We start from the raw sequence: 18111 nt of genomic DNA on the forward strand, positions 1-18111 counted from the left end.
GATTCCTGTGAAATAACGGACCCGTTGCATCCGTTTGGCGTCCGTCTAACGGAATGCGTCGGCTCTGTTTGTTTTTTTTTTTCCATTTTTTTTAATTCTGGGCATGCTCAGTAGAAATTAGCGGAATCCAGCAGCGAATTTGCACCATAGGGATCCATTATAACTATTGACGGATGTAACGGAATCCGCCGCTTGGCGTCATTTTAACGCAAGCAATTAACGTTACATCCTGCGTTCCTTCCACTCGGCGGAAGCAACGCAGCGTCGGCCAGCGGAAGCAACGCAGCGTCGGCCAGCGGAAGCAACGCAGCGTCGGCCAGCGGAAGCAACGCAGGTACTTTTGGCACAATCTGTCATCCATACAAGTCTATGGGAAACAGCGGAATCTGTTAACGGATTCCGCTGTTTTCCAAAACGGCGGATTGCAACTGAAAACAACGCAAGTGTGAAAGTAGCCTTACACTATGGAAACGTTTTCAGCCAAGTTTGATGTTGTATTGACAACTTACAATTCACGAGAGGAAAAAAAACAACCAAACGTGCTTTTTTGCATACATTTGGGGTGGAGAACGCTGAAAGAATTTAAACGCTGCAGTTTATTTTCTGCACCAAATCTGCAAGGAGAAAATACTCAACGTGTGCACAAGACTTCAGGATTCTCATGGACATTGCTGGCATAAGGATAGGCATGCAGATTTGTGACAAAACTGCACCTGAAAAACCATCAAAAACATATGCAGGTTTTTGTGGGAGTTTTTTTAAAAGAGGTTTTTGAGGTTTTGCTTCTAAAAATACTGCAAATAGCAAATCCAAAGAAACAAAATCCTGGCAAACAACATGGTATTTTTAGAAAACTTCCAAGTACCATATCACATGATACAAGCCTTACACCAGAGCTTGCTGGGAGTTGTAGTTTCACAACCTGCCAACAGCTGGAGATGTAAAGGGCTCTCATAGATTCGAGTCAGAATAGGGTCTTGGTGGTCACCAACTGCAGATGTAGTTTCTCCAACAGCTGGAGATGACGGCTAAGCAGCAAACAAGCCTCCACCAAGACAGCTGTGTATGCGGACGGCTCACACACAGCTCTCCTAACAAAGGGCCATTCACATCAATGTGGTGTCACAATTCCAGGAACTGACGTCTCCGTGTGGTGCCAAAGGGGTGAGAGAGTCACAGGAGCCTTCTTTCTGGAAAACAGCGGTGATCCCAGCACGTGGAGTTCACCGATGTGCCTGACGTGATCCACGAAAGATCATCGATGCCCGAATATTATTGACCGCTGCCGTTTACGGATTTGGCGCCAAACATCAATGTGTTCTTCGTTGTGGACATGTAAAAAGCGATGGCGCTGTACAGCCACACGGCACCGTACACCAACTGATGTAAACACTACGGCCAGTCACGGGAGCCGCCATATACTGCGAGGTTTGTTTTCCTTCCCTGGGTTGAATAAAAGGCCATTTAGACATTTCTGGCTGCGGGCGAGAGCCAAGTTTACAGCGTTAGCCGCTCTCTCTGCATAAAGACTCTTTTACTTAAGTGTTATGATAACGTGACTTTTGTGAACATGATCAATCCTCATCAAGGCTACGCCACACTCAATGCCAGGAGGCGGCACTGCAAGCCGAAGGGTCAAAACACAGAAGTCAGCATTTACACTACAGCTTTCATTACAGTGGTATTTTAGCCCAAACAAGTTATTCCCCTATAAACTGGAAAAGTGTGGGGGGGGGGGGGGGGGGGGGGAGGTAAAAAAAAAAAATATTATTATTATTAATAATATTATATTAATAAAAATAAATATAACATAAAAAATATATTGTATTATATTTATTAAAAAAAATACATAAAACTAAATATAAAATAAATAAATAATATATTGTATTATATATTTTATTTATATATTTTTTATTATGAATTGTATATTTTATTATATTTTTATTTATATATTAATAAAAAATACATAATGAAATACAATAAAAATATAAAATTAATTAAAAATAAATACATTATTATTATTAATATTGTATTATATTTTATTATTTATATATTAAATTATGATTATTATTATTTTTTATTTTATTATGTATTTCATTATGTATTTTTTATTTATTATTATTAATAATAATAAAATATAAATAAAATTATAATAAAAAAAATACAATATTATTTATTATTAATAATAAAAGATTATATTTTGGCCCCGTACTACCCCATTCAAGTCTATGGCATATCAGATACCAGAATACGGATTTTAATGGCGCAGCAGGGATCAAGTACAATCTGCTCACAAGGGATAGATCCCACAATCTGGGAATCAAGACACCCCTGTGAGAACTCCTATGGTGGCCATATACATGGTCACCCCACTTCCCACATAAAAAATAATCAACACTCGAAAAAAAAAAAAAAATTTGCAACGTGACAGATTTTAATGTATTATTTTTGGACATGAGGCGCAGGAGCACTTGGCAGCCCCTCCAGCTAATACCCTGGAATGAACCACACACAATATATCTGACTGTCCCACCACCGCTGGGAAAAAGGGATAAATCTTCCTGGAGCTGTCAGATAAGCCCAGGGGCCTGTGTGAACACGGCTCCACATTCCTGGTCTGCTCTGCCCACAGCACTGACATCTAAACAACTGGCACCGACCGCCTGGGATATTTACATTCACCACCGAGCCAATAATGGGATAACACTCACTGATCTGCAGGAGAGAAGGGTTTACTCGGCTTTACTTGCAGACAGAGGAATAACTGGGATGGACTTTTTTTTTTTTTGGAGGAAACTGGAATCATTTCAGCTCCCAAATAATCAGTCTCCAAAACCTCAAATGATAAGAAAACAGAGCAAACCCCAATACGGGTGTCAGATGCCACCTACTTGCCCCGTCTGCCAGGACTGGAGAGTGATATAGATCAGAAAGTCTGCATCATGGCCCATCTGGTCCAAAACGTGTACCTTACCGGGTGCAGGTGATGCAGGACTACAACTGCCGGATCTGTTTACAGAGGGCCATATGGAGAGAAAATTAAAAATTACAGACTCATTCTGCTGCTATGGTGGCTCTCGGCAGCATCGGAGCGATGGCGTCCAGTCCTCTGCGGCCAACTGCTGGCCTTAGTGGCAACTATTATACAATACATGACCACTGAGGCCAGTGATTGGCTGCAGCGGTCAGGTACCCCCCCCATTAGTCACTTAAAAAGGGAACCTGTCACCAGATTTGGGGCCTATAAGCTGTGGCCACCACCAGTTAGCTCTTATATATACACAGCATTCCAGAATACTGTATAAGAGCTCACTGGTGGTGGCCACAGCTTATAGGCCCCAAAACTGCTGACAGGTTCCCTTTAAGGATGGCATAGACACTAAGGGCAGCCAAAAATATAAGGATTGGGCAAGCAAAAAGCCCAATCCTTCTGTAATCAAGGGAAGGCAAGCAGCAGAGTTGTGCGATAGCGGCTTCATGTGGCCATACACAATAGTCTTCGAAAAACAGTCCATGCTCAGATCATACTACCGGGCCCGAACGCCGGGTGCTCTGACCGGAGCCAACTGTCTCATATATGTCTACGAGCAAGGTAGGTCAGGTCACGAGATCCAGCAGTCGGGCTGGGTATTGTGATCTGGGGACAGTCATTGACTCCTGGACGTGTCAACCTTGTCCCAGAAAATGCCCATCTCAGAGGAACCAGAAAACCTTCTGACCTATTATGTTTAAAAGAAAGGGGGGGGTGGGGACAAAAAAAAAAAAAAAACTAAAAAAAACCCCAAACATTAAAGGGGTTGTCCAAGATCAGAAAAGCGTTGCTGGCTTCTACCACCCAGTGTCTGGTATTGCATCTCATCTCCACTGAGGTTTATAGTGCACAGCTACAGTACCACGTGCATGTGCAGGGCAGGAGGAATAGCCATCAGCCAATACAAGAGTTGGACAGATGTAGTACAGTACATGGCTGCACACAAACAATGGTTAGGTTTTGTGTTTTTTGCAAAATGACGCAAATGTTTCACTATGCCAATACTGGACAAGATAGACAATTACACCACTCTCAGAAACTTAGGGATATTTGGCTTTCAGGTGAAATTTATGGAAAATGTAGGAGTTCACGTTACAATGAAATTATGTCACGACAGTCGTGCATTTAAATAGAAGCAGCAATAGGGATTTCCTCACCTCATACAATTTATTGAAACAAAAGCCAACACCAGCGGTGGGTATACCCCAAAAACCGTCAGTGTCTCAACTTATCAGCTGGAATTGATGCTCAAGGCCAAATGACAACGACGCCTCCTTCTGGTCACCAGTGGAGTTCTTGTCTGTTGAGGCCGGCATCCCTCTCTTCTTGAAGGGCAGCCCTCAGGTCATTGAGGTTATGGGGTACAGAGCTACGGCCTCTACATGGCAGCTCAGCTGATTCCATAGGTTTTCTATGGGATTCAGGTCTGGAGACTGTGCAGCCGCTTCATCTGAGGTCCCCCAGTCTCCAGCAGTTGTTCCCTAATGATGGGACCTCGATGAGCTGGAGCATGGTTGTCCACATAGATGAAATTAGGCCGGTGTTGATCATGCAGAGGCACAATGCCTGGATTAATGATGTTATTCCAGTAGTCGGGGCAGTCACTGTACAGTCACACAGTGTAGGGGCGTTCTATACTGCTTAGACACACCGGCCCACACTGTAACCACCACCATAGGCTCGTTTGGTGACAACAGTGGCTGATGCAGAGCGCTCTCCTTGACATCAACATCGTTGGCGGCCTCATTTCTGCTCAGTGCGACTAGACTTTCATCAGTGACCAACATTGAGGACCACTGGTCCCTCCTCCAGTGTAGATGAGGTCTGTGCCTGGTGGTGTGATGAGGTACGTAGATGACACCTGTGCCTGATGGTGCACTTATGTCCCCTTCCAAGTTGTCTAGCACGCAGACCGCGCTGATGTAAATAATGTGCATGGTCTAATGTGACCCTTGGCGCCTCTCACCTCCCTTAAAATGTGCCTGGAGTTGTGTGAAATTCATCATCCAGTTCCGAAGGGCATTGTTCAAAATGAAGTGGTCATCAGGGTGGGATGTAGCCAAAGGATGTCCACTTCTATACCTTTCTGTGACTCTTCCAGTCTCTCTGTATCTCTGTTGCAACCTGCTGGTGACACGAAGCTCACTGGCCACTTCCGTCTGAAGACATTCTGTTTAAAGCCTCACAATGGCGCGGTGCTGCTGATCAAGTGTTAGGTGTCGTCTTGGTCTCATGATGTCAAAATATGCCCAGCATGACGAGGAGGACTGTTGAAATACCAAGTCTACTTGAAACCCAAAATTTATTAAGCAATTTTTAGATCAAAACACTTGCGAACTTGTTAGAGAACAGCAAGTTGTGCAAAAAGTCCTGAAACAGCGAACAGTTTGACATGAGCATCCAAAGGGTTAGAGAAGGTCACATTAAGAGTACCTGAAAAAGGTCAGAGGGCATTGTAGGATCATCCTGAAATTTCACCTGAAAGCCAGATACCCCTAACTTTGTGAGTAGTGTATATCCAGGAAATATAGAATTCCCCCAACATCCCGGAGCCCGAAACGCTGCAAACGATTTCAGCAATTTAACCCTTTGCAAGAGGACGTCTGACCGCCAGCTTCCTCCTAAATCCGCAGCCACATATAAATGTATCCCCAGCCTAATTGTCTTACCGAGAAACAAATTAGTACCTGCACGGTCTATAATTTGCTGCTGATCTCCAAGCCTGGGAAACAATCCCGGGCTCAGAGTCCTAATCTGAAAAATAGGATGGATATCTCAGGTCTAAACGAGAGGAAAAAAACAAAACACTTCACTGGAAAAAGGCTAAATCATAGCGACCTACACTCCGGCTGGGTGCAAAGCGGTTAATGGGCACGGAGCGCGGCGGTGGCTATATCTTTATATGGTATGAACAGGCAGAGGGAACAAAGGAATCTGCTCTGTTTAGTCTGCTCCGTGACAGCTCCAGCTTCCTATACACAAACGTTACAAATATCGGATACATTGTATTTACTGCACAAGGAAATCATAAAGCACCCAGAAGATGAAGGGGGGCACATTGCCGGCTCCGGCACACCAAGGAGCACATTTACCGTCACCTTGGCGCGACGGGCGAACACTGTGCTGTGTATGCGGCCACAACGACTCTATATACCGTGTATCCGACGCCAATTAAGTGCTCACCACTAGATATACAGATATACATGCACGGAGGAGGATATATTATCCACAGGTCAGAGCGGGATATGTACAAGGCTACTCATGCAATACAGCACCATAAAACCCAAACGTAGGGACAGAATACGAGCCATCACCAAGTCACCCATTAGTACCAGCCCCACAAGAGAAGAGCTAGGGGTCATTGTTTGGGTCAGGCCTGGAGCTGGGCCCGTGCCCGGCTCGCCTACCTGATTTGTCCTGGAGAAGCTCAGATTTGGTGCTAGCCTCCGACTTGCCGAGCCCACCGCCGGCTTTCTGGGACGATCCGATGAGCCGTTCCTTCATTTCCAGAGACAATAAGCGTCCTTTGTACATCCACTTTTGCATTTTCTTGACGGTAAGCCCTGAAGGTTTGGGTGAAGAGCACCCCTGGTCTTCCACTATGGCATTATCATTATCATCGTTCCTGGTGATGCCAAAGTCCTCTGGCGTGCCATGATGGCGGCTGTGGGTGCCGCTCTCGGAGGCCCTCCAGTTGACAGCGGATAAAATGTCTCGGGGACTGCCCTCGCTGCTGTCCACGTCAGCCTGGTGGCCCATCGAGCCCTGACTGTGCCCGCACTCGGAGGACAAGCTGCTATTGACGGGGCTGTACTTGATCTGACTGTCACTGTGGCACTTATGGAACGGCTCCAAGGTCTGCAGGGTATATACCGTATCCACGCTCTTGCTAATTCTACGCATTCTGCTCAGCTGGGCCGTCATTAACGCGTTCAGGGACACCAAATCGCTATGGGAGACTTGTTTAGGACTGGCCTCATCGGAGGACCACACGTCGCTCTCCACGACCCTTGCGGAGGACTGGGAATAGACGCTGTCCTGGGACTGGGAGCTGGAGGGACAGTTCTCTAACCTGGCGCCCATCTTATGGCACCCCAGAGGCATGTCATGCATGGCATGAATCAATAAGTAATAGGCCTCCTGCAGCTGAGAGCGGAGCCGGTCAGTTTCCAGGTAAACGTCCACACTGCCTTTCCTGTCCGGGGGGCTGTAATCAGCCGCAGATTTGGGGGACAGGACCGCCGTCTCTGCATACTGGTTATTGCACTGGGAGGCGCTGGTTCTAGTGATCAAGAGATTCTGGTTGTCGTAATAATCGTCCTCCTCGCTGTCCTCAGAATGGTTCTGGGGGCCCCCATGAAAAGATCCCCCCACCAGCCCCAAAGGCGGATTACGGCCATTGACTATGCCCCCACCAGAGGCAAAAAACCCAACCCCCACATGGGGATCTTGGGGGACCCCGCTGTCTGGAAGATGAGGGTATATAAAGTTCAGGGGGGAGGGTGCACTGTGAGGGGGCCAGAGTTCATCAAAGTCAGGGCTCAGGCTGTAGAGGGCACTATTCGGGGGCTTTAGCACAGGGGCATCCAGGATCTGGTGCTCGGTGTAGGAATAACATCCTTGACTGTTCGAGAAGGGGGGAGGACAGGGGTCTTCAACGTCCACATTGCTGTAGTGAGAGTGTCTGCACCCCACAGAGTCCCTGCACCCCAAAGCTGCCCGCTCCCATTGGAAGGGTCGATTGTCATTGTTATTGTTGTGGTTCGAGGTGTTCCATCCACTGGGGGGCCCTGCACTGCTCCTGGGGGGATGCCCTAGAGACCCCAAAAGAATCTCTACAGGATCCTCCACCTTGCACCCCATCCCCTGCCCCCCAATGTCAGCCCGACACCCCATTCCCTGCCCCCTGGTGTTAGTCCTGCACCCCAGCCCCCCAGGGTCAACCCTGCATTCAAGTGCCTGCCCCATGCCCACGCTGCCCCCCATCTCTCGCCCCCCAGGGTGAGCCCAGGACCCCTTCCCCTGGCCCCCGGCTCTGCACCCCATTCCCTGCCCCCAGGTGTCTGTCCTGCACCCCATCCCCCCGTGGCCGACTCTGCACCCCAAACCCTGCCCCCCGGTGTCAGCCCTGCACCCCATTCCATGCCCCCCGGTGTCAACCCTGCACCCAATCCCCCCGTGGTCGGCTCTGCACCCCATCCCCTGCCCCCCGGTGTCAGCCCTGCACCCCAGCCCCTGGGCTCTGCACCCCGATCTCTGCCCCCCGGTGCCGGCCCTGCACCCCAGCCCCTGGGCTCTGCACCCCAATCCCTGCCCCCCGGTGTCAGCCCTGCACCCTAATCTCTGCCCCCCGGTGTCAGCCCCACACCCCAGCCCCTGCCCCCCGGTGTCAGCCCTGCACCCAATCCCCCCGTGGTCGGCTCTGCACCCCAATCTCTGCCCCCCGGTGTCAGCCCTGCACCCCAGCCCCTGGGCTCTGCACACCAATCCCTGCCCCCCGGTGTCAGCCCTGCACCCCAGCCCCCGGGCTCTGCACCCCGATCTCTGCCCCCCGGTGCCGGCCCTGCACCCCGCTATGTCCGGGGCTCCGCCGGTCACGCAGCCATTGCACTGCTCGGGGGTCCCGGTGCTGTCCGGCTGTCCGGGCTGCTCTTTACCTTCTCCGTTAGCGCGTCCCCCCGCCGGCCCCTTCTTGGATCTCTTCCCCCGCAGTTTGGATAAAGTCCTCCGCAGAGGATCAGCCATTCCTTCCCAGCGCCCTCAGCAGGAGCTGCTCCGGGCGGCGGAGGGTCCGTGAGAGCCCGGCTCCATAGTGCCCCGTGTCCCCGGGCGGTGTGGCGCATGCACTGGCTGCCGCGTCCGCTCCGGTGCCCGGCTGCGCGCTGTGTGTCGGGGCCGCTCTCCGGGGCTCCTCTCCCTGCACATACTTGGAATATTTCTGGGGTGAGAGGCCGCGGGTCGGCGCCTGCGCACTGCACCGGGGGGCGGGGCTGAGGGACCAGTCCAGGTTCTCTGCTCACGTGATCTACAACCTGTGGCTCGTCAGCAGCATCATGGGAGCTGTAGTTCCGGAGCGCAGCGGTGTGCGGCTGATGCTGCCTGTGCTGTGCAGAGCGGTGTGCGGCTGATGCTGCCTGTGCAGAGCGGTGTGCGGCTGATGCTGCCTGTGCCGTGCAGAGCGGTGTGCGCCTGATGCTGCCTGTGCCGTGCAGAGCGGTGTGCGGCTGATGCTGCCTGTGCTGTGCAGAGCGGTGTGCGCCTGATGCTGCCTGTGCCGTGCAGAGCGGTGTGCGCCTGATGCTGCCTGTGCCGTGCAGAGAGGTGTGCGGCTGATGCTGCCTGTGCCGTGCAGAGCGGTGTGCGCCTGATGCTGCCTGTGCCGTGCAGAGCGGTGTGCGCCTGATGCTGCCTGTGCCGTGCAGAGCGGTGTGCGCCTGATGCTGCCTGTGCCGTGCAGAGCGGTGTGCGCCTGATGCTGCCTGTGCCGTGCAGAGAGGTGTGCGCCTGATGCTGCCTGTGCCGTGCAGAGCGGTGTGCGCCTGATGCTGCCTGTGCCGTGCAGAGCGGTGTGCGGCTGATGCTGCCTGTGCCGTGCAGAGCGGTGTGCGCCTGATGCTGCCTGTGCCGTGCAGAGAGGTGTGCGCCTGATGCTGCCTGTGCCGTGCAGAGCGGTGTGCGCCTGATGCTGCCTGTGCCGTGCAGAGCGGTGTGCGGCTGATGCTGCCTGTGCCGTGCAGAGCGGTGTGCGCCTGATGCTGCCTGTGCCGTGCAGAGAGGTGTGCGGCTGATGCTGCCTGTGCCGTGTACTGTGCAGAGCGGTGTGCGGTAGTGATGGGAAATCTAGTTCATTTTGGTGATTAGTTCACCATGAACTAGTTCACTGAAAAGATTAGTTCAAAAGATTAGCTCATTTAGTTCATTTAGTTCAGTATTTCTCTCCACCCTATCCTGAGGAGCTGATAGGAAATGCATCATGTGACCTGTGAACTAAATGAACTATATGAGCTGCTGAACTAAATGTTCTACTGAGAATGAATCAGGACGGCCTAGTTCAGTCTGATGCATCTCACTGAGCCCAGCAGCGCCCCCTGTGGTAGTGTAGAGTACTGACTCGTAATGAATGTGTATGAGGGAGCCCAGCAGCGCCCCCTGTGGTAGTGTAGAGTACTGACTCGTAATGAATGTGTATGAGGGAGCCCAGCAGCGCCCCCTGTGGTAGTGTAGAGTACTGACTCATAATGAATGTGTATGAGGGAGCCCAGCAGCGCCCCCTGTGTAGAGTGTAGAGTACTGACCCATAATGAATGTGTATGAGGGAGCTGAGAAGCAGTTCAGCAGCCACCATTTTGAGAACAGAACAGGAGCCAGTGGTAAAGATTTTAGCAAGACTGATCTAGGCTACAGGAGGGTGATCCTCTACAGGAGGCTGATGCTCTACAGGAGGCTGATCCTATCACACAGACAGGTGAGGGGCATGAACCACACACACAAACTCTCTCATACACACATATGAGCTGTGTCTGTCTACTGTGCAATTTCAGTTTTTATTAATATTATTATTATTACTATTATATTTGTATTTGATGTGTGGTCTAGTGTTTTACTACCTTCTTTTCCAGCATCAGGGGCTATAAAGAGCAAGTGTGAGAGCAGGAGCCTCCTGGAGCTGTAGAGGAATCACTCTCTGTCTCCTCACACTGCTGTTTAGTTCAGTATTTCTCTCCACCCTGTCCTATGAGCTGACAGGAAATGCATCATGTGACCTGTGAACTAAATGAACTATATGAGCTGCTGAACTAAATGTTCTACTAAGAATGACTCAGGACAGTCTAGTTCAATCTGATGCATCTCACTGAGCCCAGCAGCGCCCCCTGTGGTAGTGTAGAGTACTGACCCATAATGAATGTGTATGAGGGAGCCCAGCAGCGCCCCCTGTGGTAGTGTAGAGTACTGACCCATAATGAATGTGTATGAGGGAGCTGAGAAGCAGTTCAGCATTCACCATTTTGAGAACAGAACAGGAGCCAGTGGTAAAGTTTTTAGCAAGACTGATCTTCTAGACTACAGGAGGCTGATCCTCTACAGGAGGGTGATCCTCTACAGGAGGCTGATCCTATCACACAGACAGGTGAGGGGCATAAACCACACACAGAAAAACTCTCTCTCATACACACATATGAGCTGTGTCTGTCCACTGTGCAATTTCAGTTTTTATTAATATTATTATTACTATTATATTTGTATTTAATGTGTGCTAGTGTTTTACTACCTTCAAGTGTGAGAGCAGGGAGCCTCCTGGAGCTGTATGAGGATCACTCTGTCTCCTCCCACTCTAGTTCATAATGAACTAATCTCTGCCAGGATGGTGAACTAGATGAACTAGTTCACTCTGAAGATTAGTTCATTTTGAACTACTCACTCACGAACTACCCATCACTAGTGTGCGGCTGATGCTGCCTGTGCCGTGCAGAGCGGTGTGCGGCTGATGCTGCCTGTGCTGTGCAGAGCGGTGTGCGGCTGATGCTGCCTGTGCTGTGCAGAGCGGTGTGCGGCTGATGCTGCCTGTGCTGTGCAGAGCGGTGTGCGGCTGATGCTGCCTGTGCTGTGCAGAGCGGTGTGCGGCTGATGCTGCCTGTGCAGAGCGGTGTGCGGCTGATGCTGCCTGTGCCGTGCAGAGCGGTGTGCGGCTGATGCTGCCTGTGCTGTGCAGAGCGGTGTGCGGCTGATGCTGCCTGTGCTGTGCAGAGCGGTGTGCGGCTGATGCTGCCTGTGCCGTGTGCTGTGCAGAGCGGTGTGCGGCTGATGCTGCCTGTGCAGAGCGGTGTGCGGCTGATGCTGCCTGTGCCGTGTGCTGTGCAGAGCGGTGTGCGGCTGATGCTGCCTGTGCCGTGCAGAGCGGTGTGCGGCTGATGCTGCCTGTGCTGTGCAGAGCGGTGTGCGGCTGATGCTGCCTGTGCTGTGCAGAGCGGTGTGCGGCTGATGCTGCCTGTGCCGTGCAGAGCGGTGTGCGGCTGATGCTGCCTGTGCCGTGCAGAGCAGTGTGCGGCTGATGCTGCCTGTGCCGTGCAGAGCGGTGTGCGGCTGATGCTGCCTGTGCCGTGCAGAGCGGTGTGCGGCTGATGCTGCCTGTGCTGTGCAGAGCGGTGTGCGGCTGATGCTGCCTGTGCCGTGCAGAGCGGTGTGCGGCTGATGCTGCCTGTGCTGTGCAGAGCGGTGTGCGGCTGATGCTGCCTGTGCCGTGCAGAGCGGTGTGCGGCTGATGCTGCCTGTGCCGTGCGCTGTGCAGAGCGGTGTGCGGCTGATGCTGCCTGTGCCGTGCGCTGTGCAGAGCGGTGTGCGGCTGATGCTGCCTGTGCCGTGCACTGTGCAGAGCGGTGTCTCCTTCCGCACACATCACAATGTGAGGAACTCAGCGCAACCAAGCACAGCGCTTACCATTGCCAGAGAGTAGACTAGCCCCTGGCCGGCTCTTACCATTGCCAGAGAGTAGACTAGCCCCTGGCCGGCTCTTACCATTGCCAGAGAGTAGACTAGCCCCTGGCCGGCTCTTACCATTGCCAGAGAGTAGACTAGCCCCTGGCCGGCTCTTACCATTGCCAGAGAGTAGACTAGCCCCTGGTGGCTCTTACCATTGCCAGAGAGTAGACTAGCCCCTGGCCGGCTCTTACCATTGCCAGAGAGTAGACTAGCCCCTGGCCGGCTCTTCCCAGCACTGCCGGAGGTGATTGACAGGTATTTCCCATAGCAAAAACCTGTCACTCAGGGTCCGTGTGGAGGGGGCACCGGACTAGTCTAGTCTCCATCTGTGGTCTCCTGACGGCTTTTCCCAGCACTGCTCTAGACCTGTCAATCACCTGCAGCAACGCTATGAAGAGCTGGAAAGTGAAGAGTAGTCTAGTCTCCAGATATGGTCTCATGACAGATCTTCTCATCACTGTTCTAGACCCGTCAATCACCTGCATCAACACTATGGAGAGTCGGCAAAGGGCGGCACCGGCGGACTAGGCTAGTCTCCAGATATGGTCTCATGACAGATCTTCTCAGCACTGCCCTAGACCTGTCAATCACCTGCAGCAACATTATGAAGAACCGGCCAAGAGCGGCATCGGACTAGTCTAATCTCCAGCTATCGTCTCCGGACTACTCTTCTCAGCAATGCTGTAGACCCGTCAATCACCTACAGCAACGCTAAGGAGACCGGCAAAGGGCAGTACTGGACTAGTCTAGTCTCCAGATATTGTCACCTGATGGCTCTTCCCAGCACTGCTCTAGACCCTTCAATCACTTGCAGCAATGCTATGAAGAGCTGGCCAATGGCGGCACAGGACTAGTCTAGTCTCCAGCTATGGTTCTCTGATGGCTCTTCCCAGCACTGCTCTAGACCTGTCAATCACCTGCAGCAATGCTATGAAGACCCAGCCAATGGCGGCACAGGACTAGTCTAGTCTCCAGCTATGGTCCGCTGATGGCTTGTCCCAGCACTGCTCTAGATCTGTCAGTCCCTTGCAGCAATGCTATGAAGACCCAGCCAAGGGAAGACTGGTCTAGTCATGGTCCCCTGGCGGCTCTTCCCAGCACTGCTCTAGACCTGTCAATCACCTGCAGCAATGCTATGACGAGGGCGGCACCGGACTAGTCTGCTATCCGGCTATGGTCTCCTGCTGGATATTCAAAGTATATTTTCTCTGAGAGCATTTGATAGAAATATATACCCGGATGCCGTTGTGCCCGCAGTGACAATGGGATACTGGGATAATGACAAGTTACTATAGCTGGATGGAGCATTGTCCGTCCACTCAACACCAAAATGGTCTCCACATAATGCTCCCGCGGTTGTCAGCTGTTTCCTATCTAACCATAAAAATGACCGCTAGGATCAGTCAGACATTTTGGGATAAGCGGCCATCAGCCTCCTCCGGCAGCATTTATCCAGCATGCCTGGCTCCTGCCCCCATATGTGTTAGTTGGTGACAATATTCCTCTGACAATCATGTATTGCATATTTCCAGCTGATGAATGTGATTGCAACATCTTGTACAGATAGCCAGGACATGCCTCAAGGTCAAATACCGCTGTCTGTGAGCGGTGACCTCTGTGGACTCCCACCAGGAAGGGGCCAAGGTTCCTCGGCATATTTGGAGATGTAAATAGACAGGAGACATTCCTCTGACTGCATTTTAAAGAGCATTAAATCATTTTTATGGGTCTATTCAATAGACTAATATAAAATAAAGTAAAACAGAAAAAAAATGCTGAAAACATAACCAATCGGGCGATCTGCTACATTCCTGCGCACACCATCAGGCTGGCAGCAGAGTGCACGATGGAGGCGTCTGCTTCCTCCTTGCCAGATGTGAGCATCTCCGGGCACAGACCTAGCCATGGATCTACTCTCCAGATGTCAGCCTCACCGGTGCTTCCTACACGTACGCTGGCTCCCATCCAGCTACAAGCGTCGCTTGCTTCCTCTGCTTTTCATCATATGCCGCTTCCTTCCATCCATCACTGGAGGAACCACTTATATTGGTCGGAAAAGAAGACATCTATTCACTGCGCGGAGTGCGGAAACCATGAAAATGATGTAAAATTCACAAGGGATGGTTCAAGATTAAAAAGCATGGCCGATCGCTTCCATAAGCAGCGCCACACCTGGTCCCTGGTTGTGCGTGGTATTACAGCTCAGACCAATTTATTTCTGGGGAACTGAAATGCTATCCAGCCCCTATCCCTTGGACAAGTCGGGCATTGCTAACGGAAGAAAGCAGCCATAACACTTTTAAAAAGTAAAAGCCACAAAAGATCAAGTAACAAATCCCAATCTCTTGGCAGGGATCACAATGGCTGCCCAGGCATGTCATAAATTGCAAATTTAGGCCTTTTCCCAAGGCGTTTTCTTAGACTTCATCAGTAATTTCTTTCGTATGTGCAAAAAAACTGGACAGATCATTTTTGGATCGAATTTTCATGAGTGTGTGGTCAGTGTGTCGGCTTTACCATCGGTAAATTTCTTACTTGTCAAAAAAAGGGCGGGGCGGCACGGTGGCTCAGTGGTTAGCACTGCAGTCTTGTGGTGGCTCAGTGGTTAGCACTGCAGTCTTGTGGTGTCTCAGTGGTTAGCACTGCAGTCTTGCGGCGCTGGGGTCCTGGGTTCAAATCCCACCAAGGACACTATCTGCAAGGAGTTTATATGTTCTCCCCTTGTTTGCGTGGGTTTCCTCCGGGTTCTCCGGTTTCCTCCCACACTCCAAAGACATACAGATAGGGACTTTAGATTGTGAGCCCCAATGGGGACAGTGTTCCTGATGTATAAAAAGCGCTGCGGAATATATTAGCGCTATATAAAAATAAAGATTTGATTTTTTGATTTCCTACCCATTAAAATGGTAAAAACAGATGGGATTGCGCAGGGAAGGGGTGATTTTCACAGACCCAAAAACTTGTATGAGTAATTTTGATCCGTAACTTGGTGTCACGGGTGACAGACAGTCACGTGGTTTCTGGCAATAGAAGGTCAGAGTGTTTGCTCCCTGACTTTCTGTTGTTCCTGCTGTCAGTATTCATTGTGCTAGGTAACTTTCCTGCTGGATTTTCATCTGTTCCCCTTTAGGACCCAAGGGAGCTAAACTTCTGTCCAGCTGCTGCTTATCAATATTCGCTTGGTGCTTAAATACTCCCTTCTTCCCTGGACTGGTGCTGGTGATATTATATAGTTCATTCTAGCTCTGGTTGCAAGCAGGTGGCTTGCTCTCATCTGTAGTATCATTGCTGAAACTTTGCTGAACTGCCTGAGTCATCTGTAGATAAGTAGTTAATGCTTTTTCTCCTCATGTGTCCTCTTTGTGTCTTCTTTAGCATTTAGTGCGGTTGACGAAGGGCTCATCTCACCCATTCCCTCTTTAGGCCTCAGCACTAGGGATACATAAGGTCAGGTATCCGGCTTGGTGCATAGGTGCAGAACCTATCTAGGCTGATGAGGGACCAGCAGTAGAATTGGTCAGGGGTCACCATCTCCCCCTTCCTTAGACACGGGGGTCCCCTTCCCTTTTGCCGCTCAGTTGGTACTTCCCCGTACCTAGCGTGACACTGGGATAAAAAAAAAATGATTTTTTTTTTTGTGGACACATGATCTGAAAAATAACATGGACATATGAACAGCTCCATAGATATGATGGGTACGTGTTCTGTGTAAAGCTCAGATAGATCATGTACCTGATTCATATAGACATTATGTCTTAAGGCTTGTCTGAAATAAGTGGATACGGCCAAAACTGATGTCTGATGGAGCTCACAGCGACTCCTTCTGTATCCTTAGTGGCCCCATCAGCACAAATGTATGAATACCATTTTCCAGGGCTTCAGATTTAAGCTACAATGGATCCACTGACAGTAAACTAAAGTGCAACCGTGCAACGTCAATCTCGATTCAGCTTTACTTACCAATTTCCCCAACAGAAATATACATATGACTTGGCTGAGTGTGCATTTATTTTCTCAATGATTAAAGAGAGAAGAAATGATTGGGCATGTTGAAATGCAATATGCCCAATCTATTCTTTTCTTATGTGCTGTTAGGATGAGTTGGAGCACCCCATATACTGCATGTTAGGCCAGTTATGCCAAAGCCAACAGGTCTTGACGGAGTTATGTCATATGTTTGGGCCAGTTTCATACCGGGCTTCCCAGATTTATACTTAAGCTTCTAAGCTTTCTGACCAATCCTGGCGGACACAGACAGAAAAGCGCCCCTGTGCAAGAACAATAGATGGGCTCCTTGCAGCCCAAGAGCTCATAAAAATGCAAAATTGCAGCAGGTTTGGAGGTAGAGTTGTCCCCCTCACCTCTTTGGCCCCTGTGCGGCCACATAGGTTGCACCCATGATATGTCCGCCCCTGCTTTGATCTAACTACCCCAGCCATGGGAAGGCGTTTTTTGAGGGAACACATGATAATCCATCTTTTCTCCCCAACTAATACACAATTTCCTCCCAAAACAGTGCACAATGGTACTGCAGATATCCATAGTAGAAAAGAAACCCTGCAGAATTGCTATAAATAATGACGTTATATACCATCCAGTCTCTTCTATAATTCTAGTGTTTTTACAGATAATACATATATGATTCTTACTGAAGACACGTCGGCTTTGTCAAAACTTGTCACAGGAAAGAAAAAAAACTTCATCTAACTACAAAAATATATCCAGAGAAAATACGAGTCCCGGGACACAGATTATACTCTATATCTATATGTGCTAAATCAATATCGAGACGTCACATCACACGGTGGCACGCAACACTTCCTTCCCGGAGAAAGCCATCCAGACTATAGGAGGAATGAGCTCATGAAAACACGAGACACTGAGCAAAGAGATTCCCACCATGATCCGCTCTACAGCAAGTAACAAGATCATACAGGATCATATCAGCTTCTGGAATCTAGTGGATGGGATAGATAGAGGGATAGATAGATAGATAGATAGATAGATAGAGGGATAGATAGATAGATAGATAGATAGATAGAGGGATAGATAGATAGAGGGAGAGATAGATAGATAGAGGGATAGATAGATAGATAGATAGAGGGATAGATAGATAGATAGATAGATAGATGGATAGATAGAGGGATAGATAGATAGATAGAGGGATAGATAGATAGATAGATAGAGGGATAGATAGATAGATAGATAGAGGGATAGATAGATAGATAGAGGGATAGATAGATAGAGGGAGAGATAGATAGATAGAGGGATAGATAGATAGATAGATAGAGGGATAGATAGATAGATAGATAGATGGATAGATAGAGGGATAGATAGATAGTTAGATGGATAGATAGATAGATGGATAGATAGATAGATAGATAGATGGATAGATAGATAGATAGATAGATAGATAGATAGAGGGATAGATAGATAGAGGGATAGATAGATAGAGGGAGAGATAGATAGATAGAGGGATAGATAGATAGATAGATAGAGGGATAGATAGATAGATAGATAGATGGATAGATAGAGGGATAGATAGATAGATAGAGGGATAGATAGATAGATGAATAGATAGATAGAGGGATAGATAGATAGAG

The 18111-nt window shown here is 49.6% G+C and overlaps 1 protein-coding gene across 2 annotated transcripts in view; it reads right to left on the minus strand.

Annotated features, from left to right (window-relative positions):
* The window catches only part of SYDE2 (synapse defective Rho GTPase homolog 2), a 41221-nt gene extending 32204 nt beyond the window's left edge, over window positions 1–9017 (minus strand). The window contains exon 1 of one of the 2 annotated variants that reach the window (XM_075320517.1): window positions 8689–9017. In XM_075320517.1, coding sequence (XP_075176632.1) covers window positions 8689–8776 — 88 coding nt within the window. In that variant the 5' untranslated portion in view covers window positions 8777–9017. Of the gene's footprint in view, window positions 1–6438; window positions 7895–8688 lie in introns of those variants that run through there. The other variant, XM_075320516.1, reaches the window with a different exon arrangement.
* Between the last annotated feature and the right edge of the window lie 9094 nt (window positions 9018–18111).

This window comes from Anomaloglossus baeobatrachus, chromosome 8, assembly GCF_048569485.1.
Source record: "Anomaloglossus baeobatrachus isolate aAnoBae1 chromosome 8, aAnoBae1.hap1, whole genome shotgun sequence".
Taxonomy (NCBI): Eukaryota; Metazoa; Chordata; class Amphibia; order Anura; family Aromobatidae; genus Anomaloglossus; species Anomaloglossus baeobatrachus.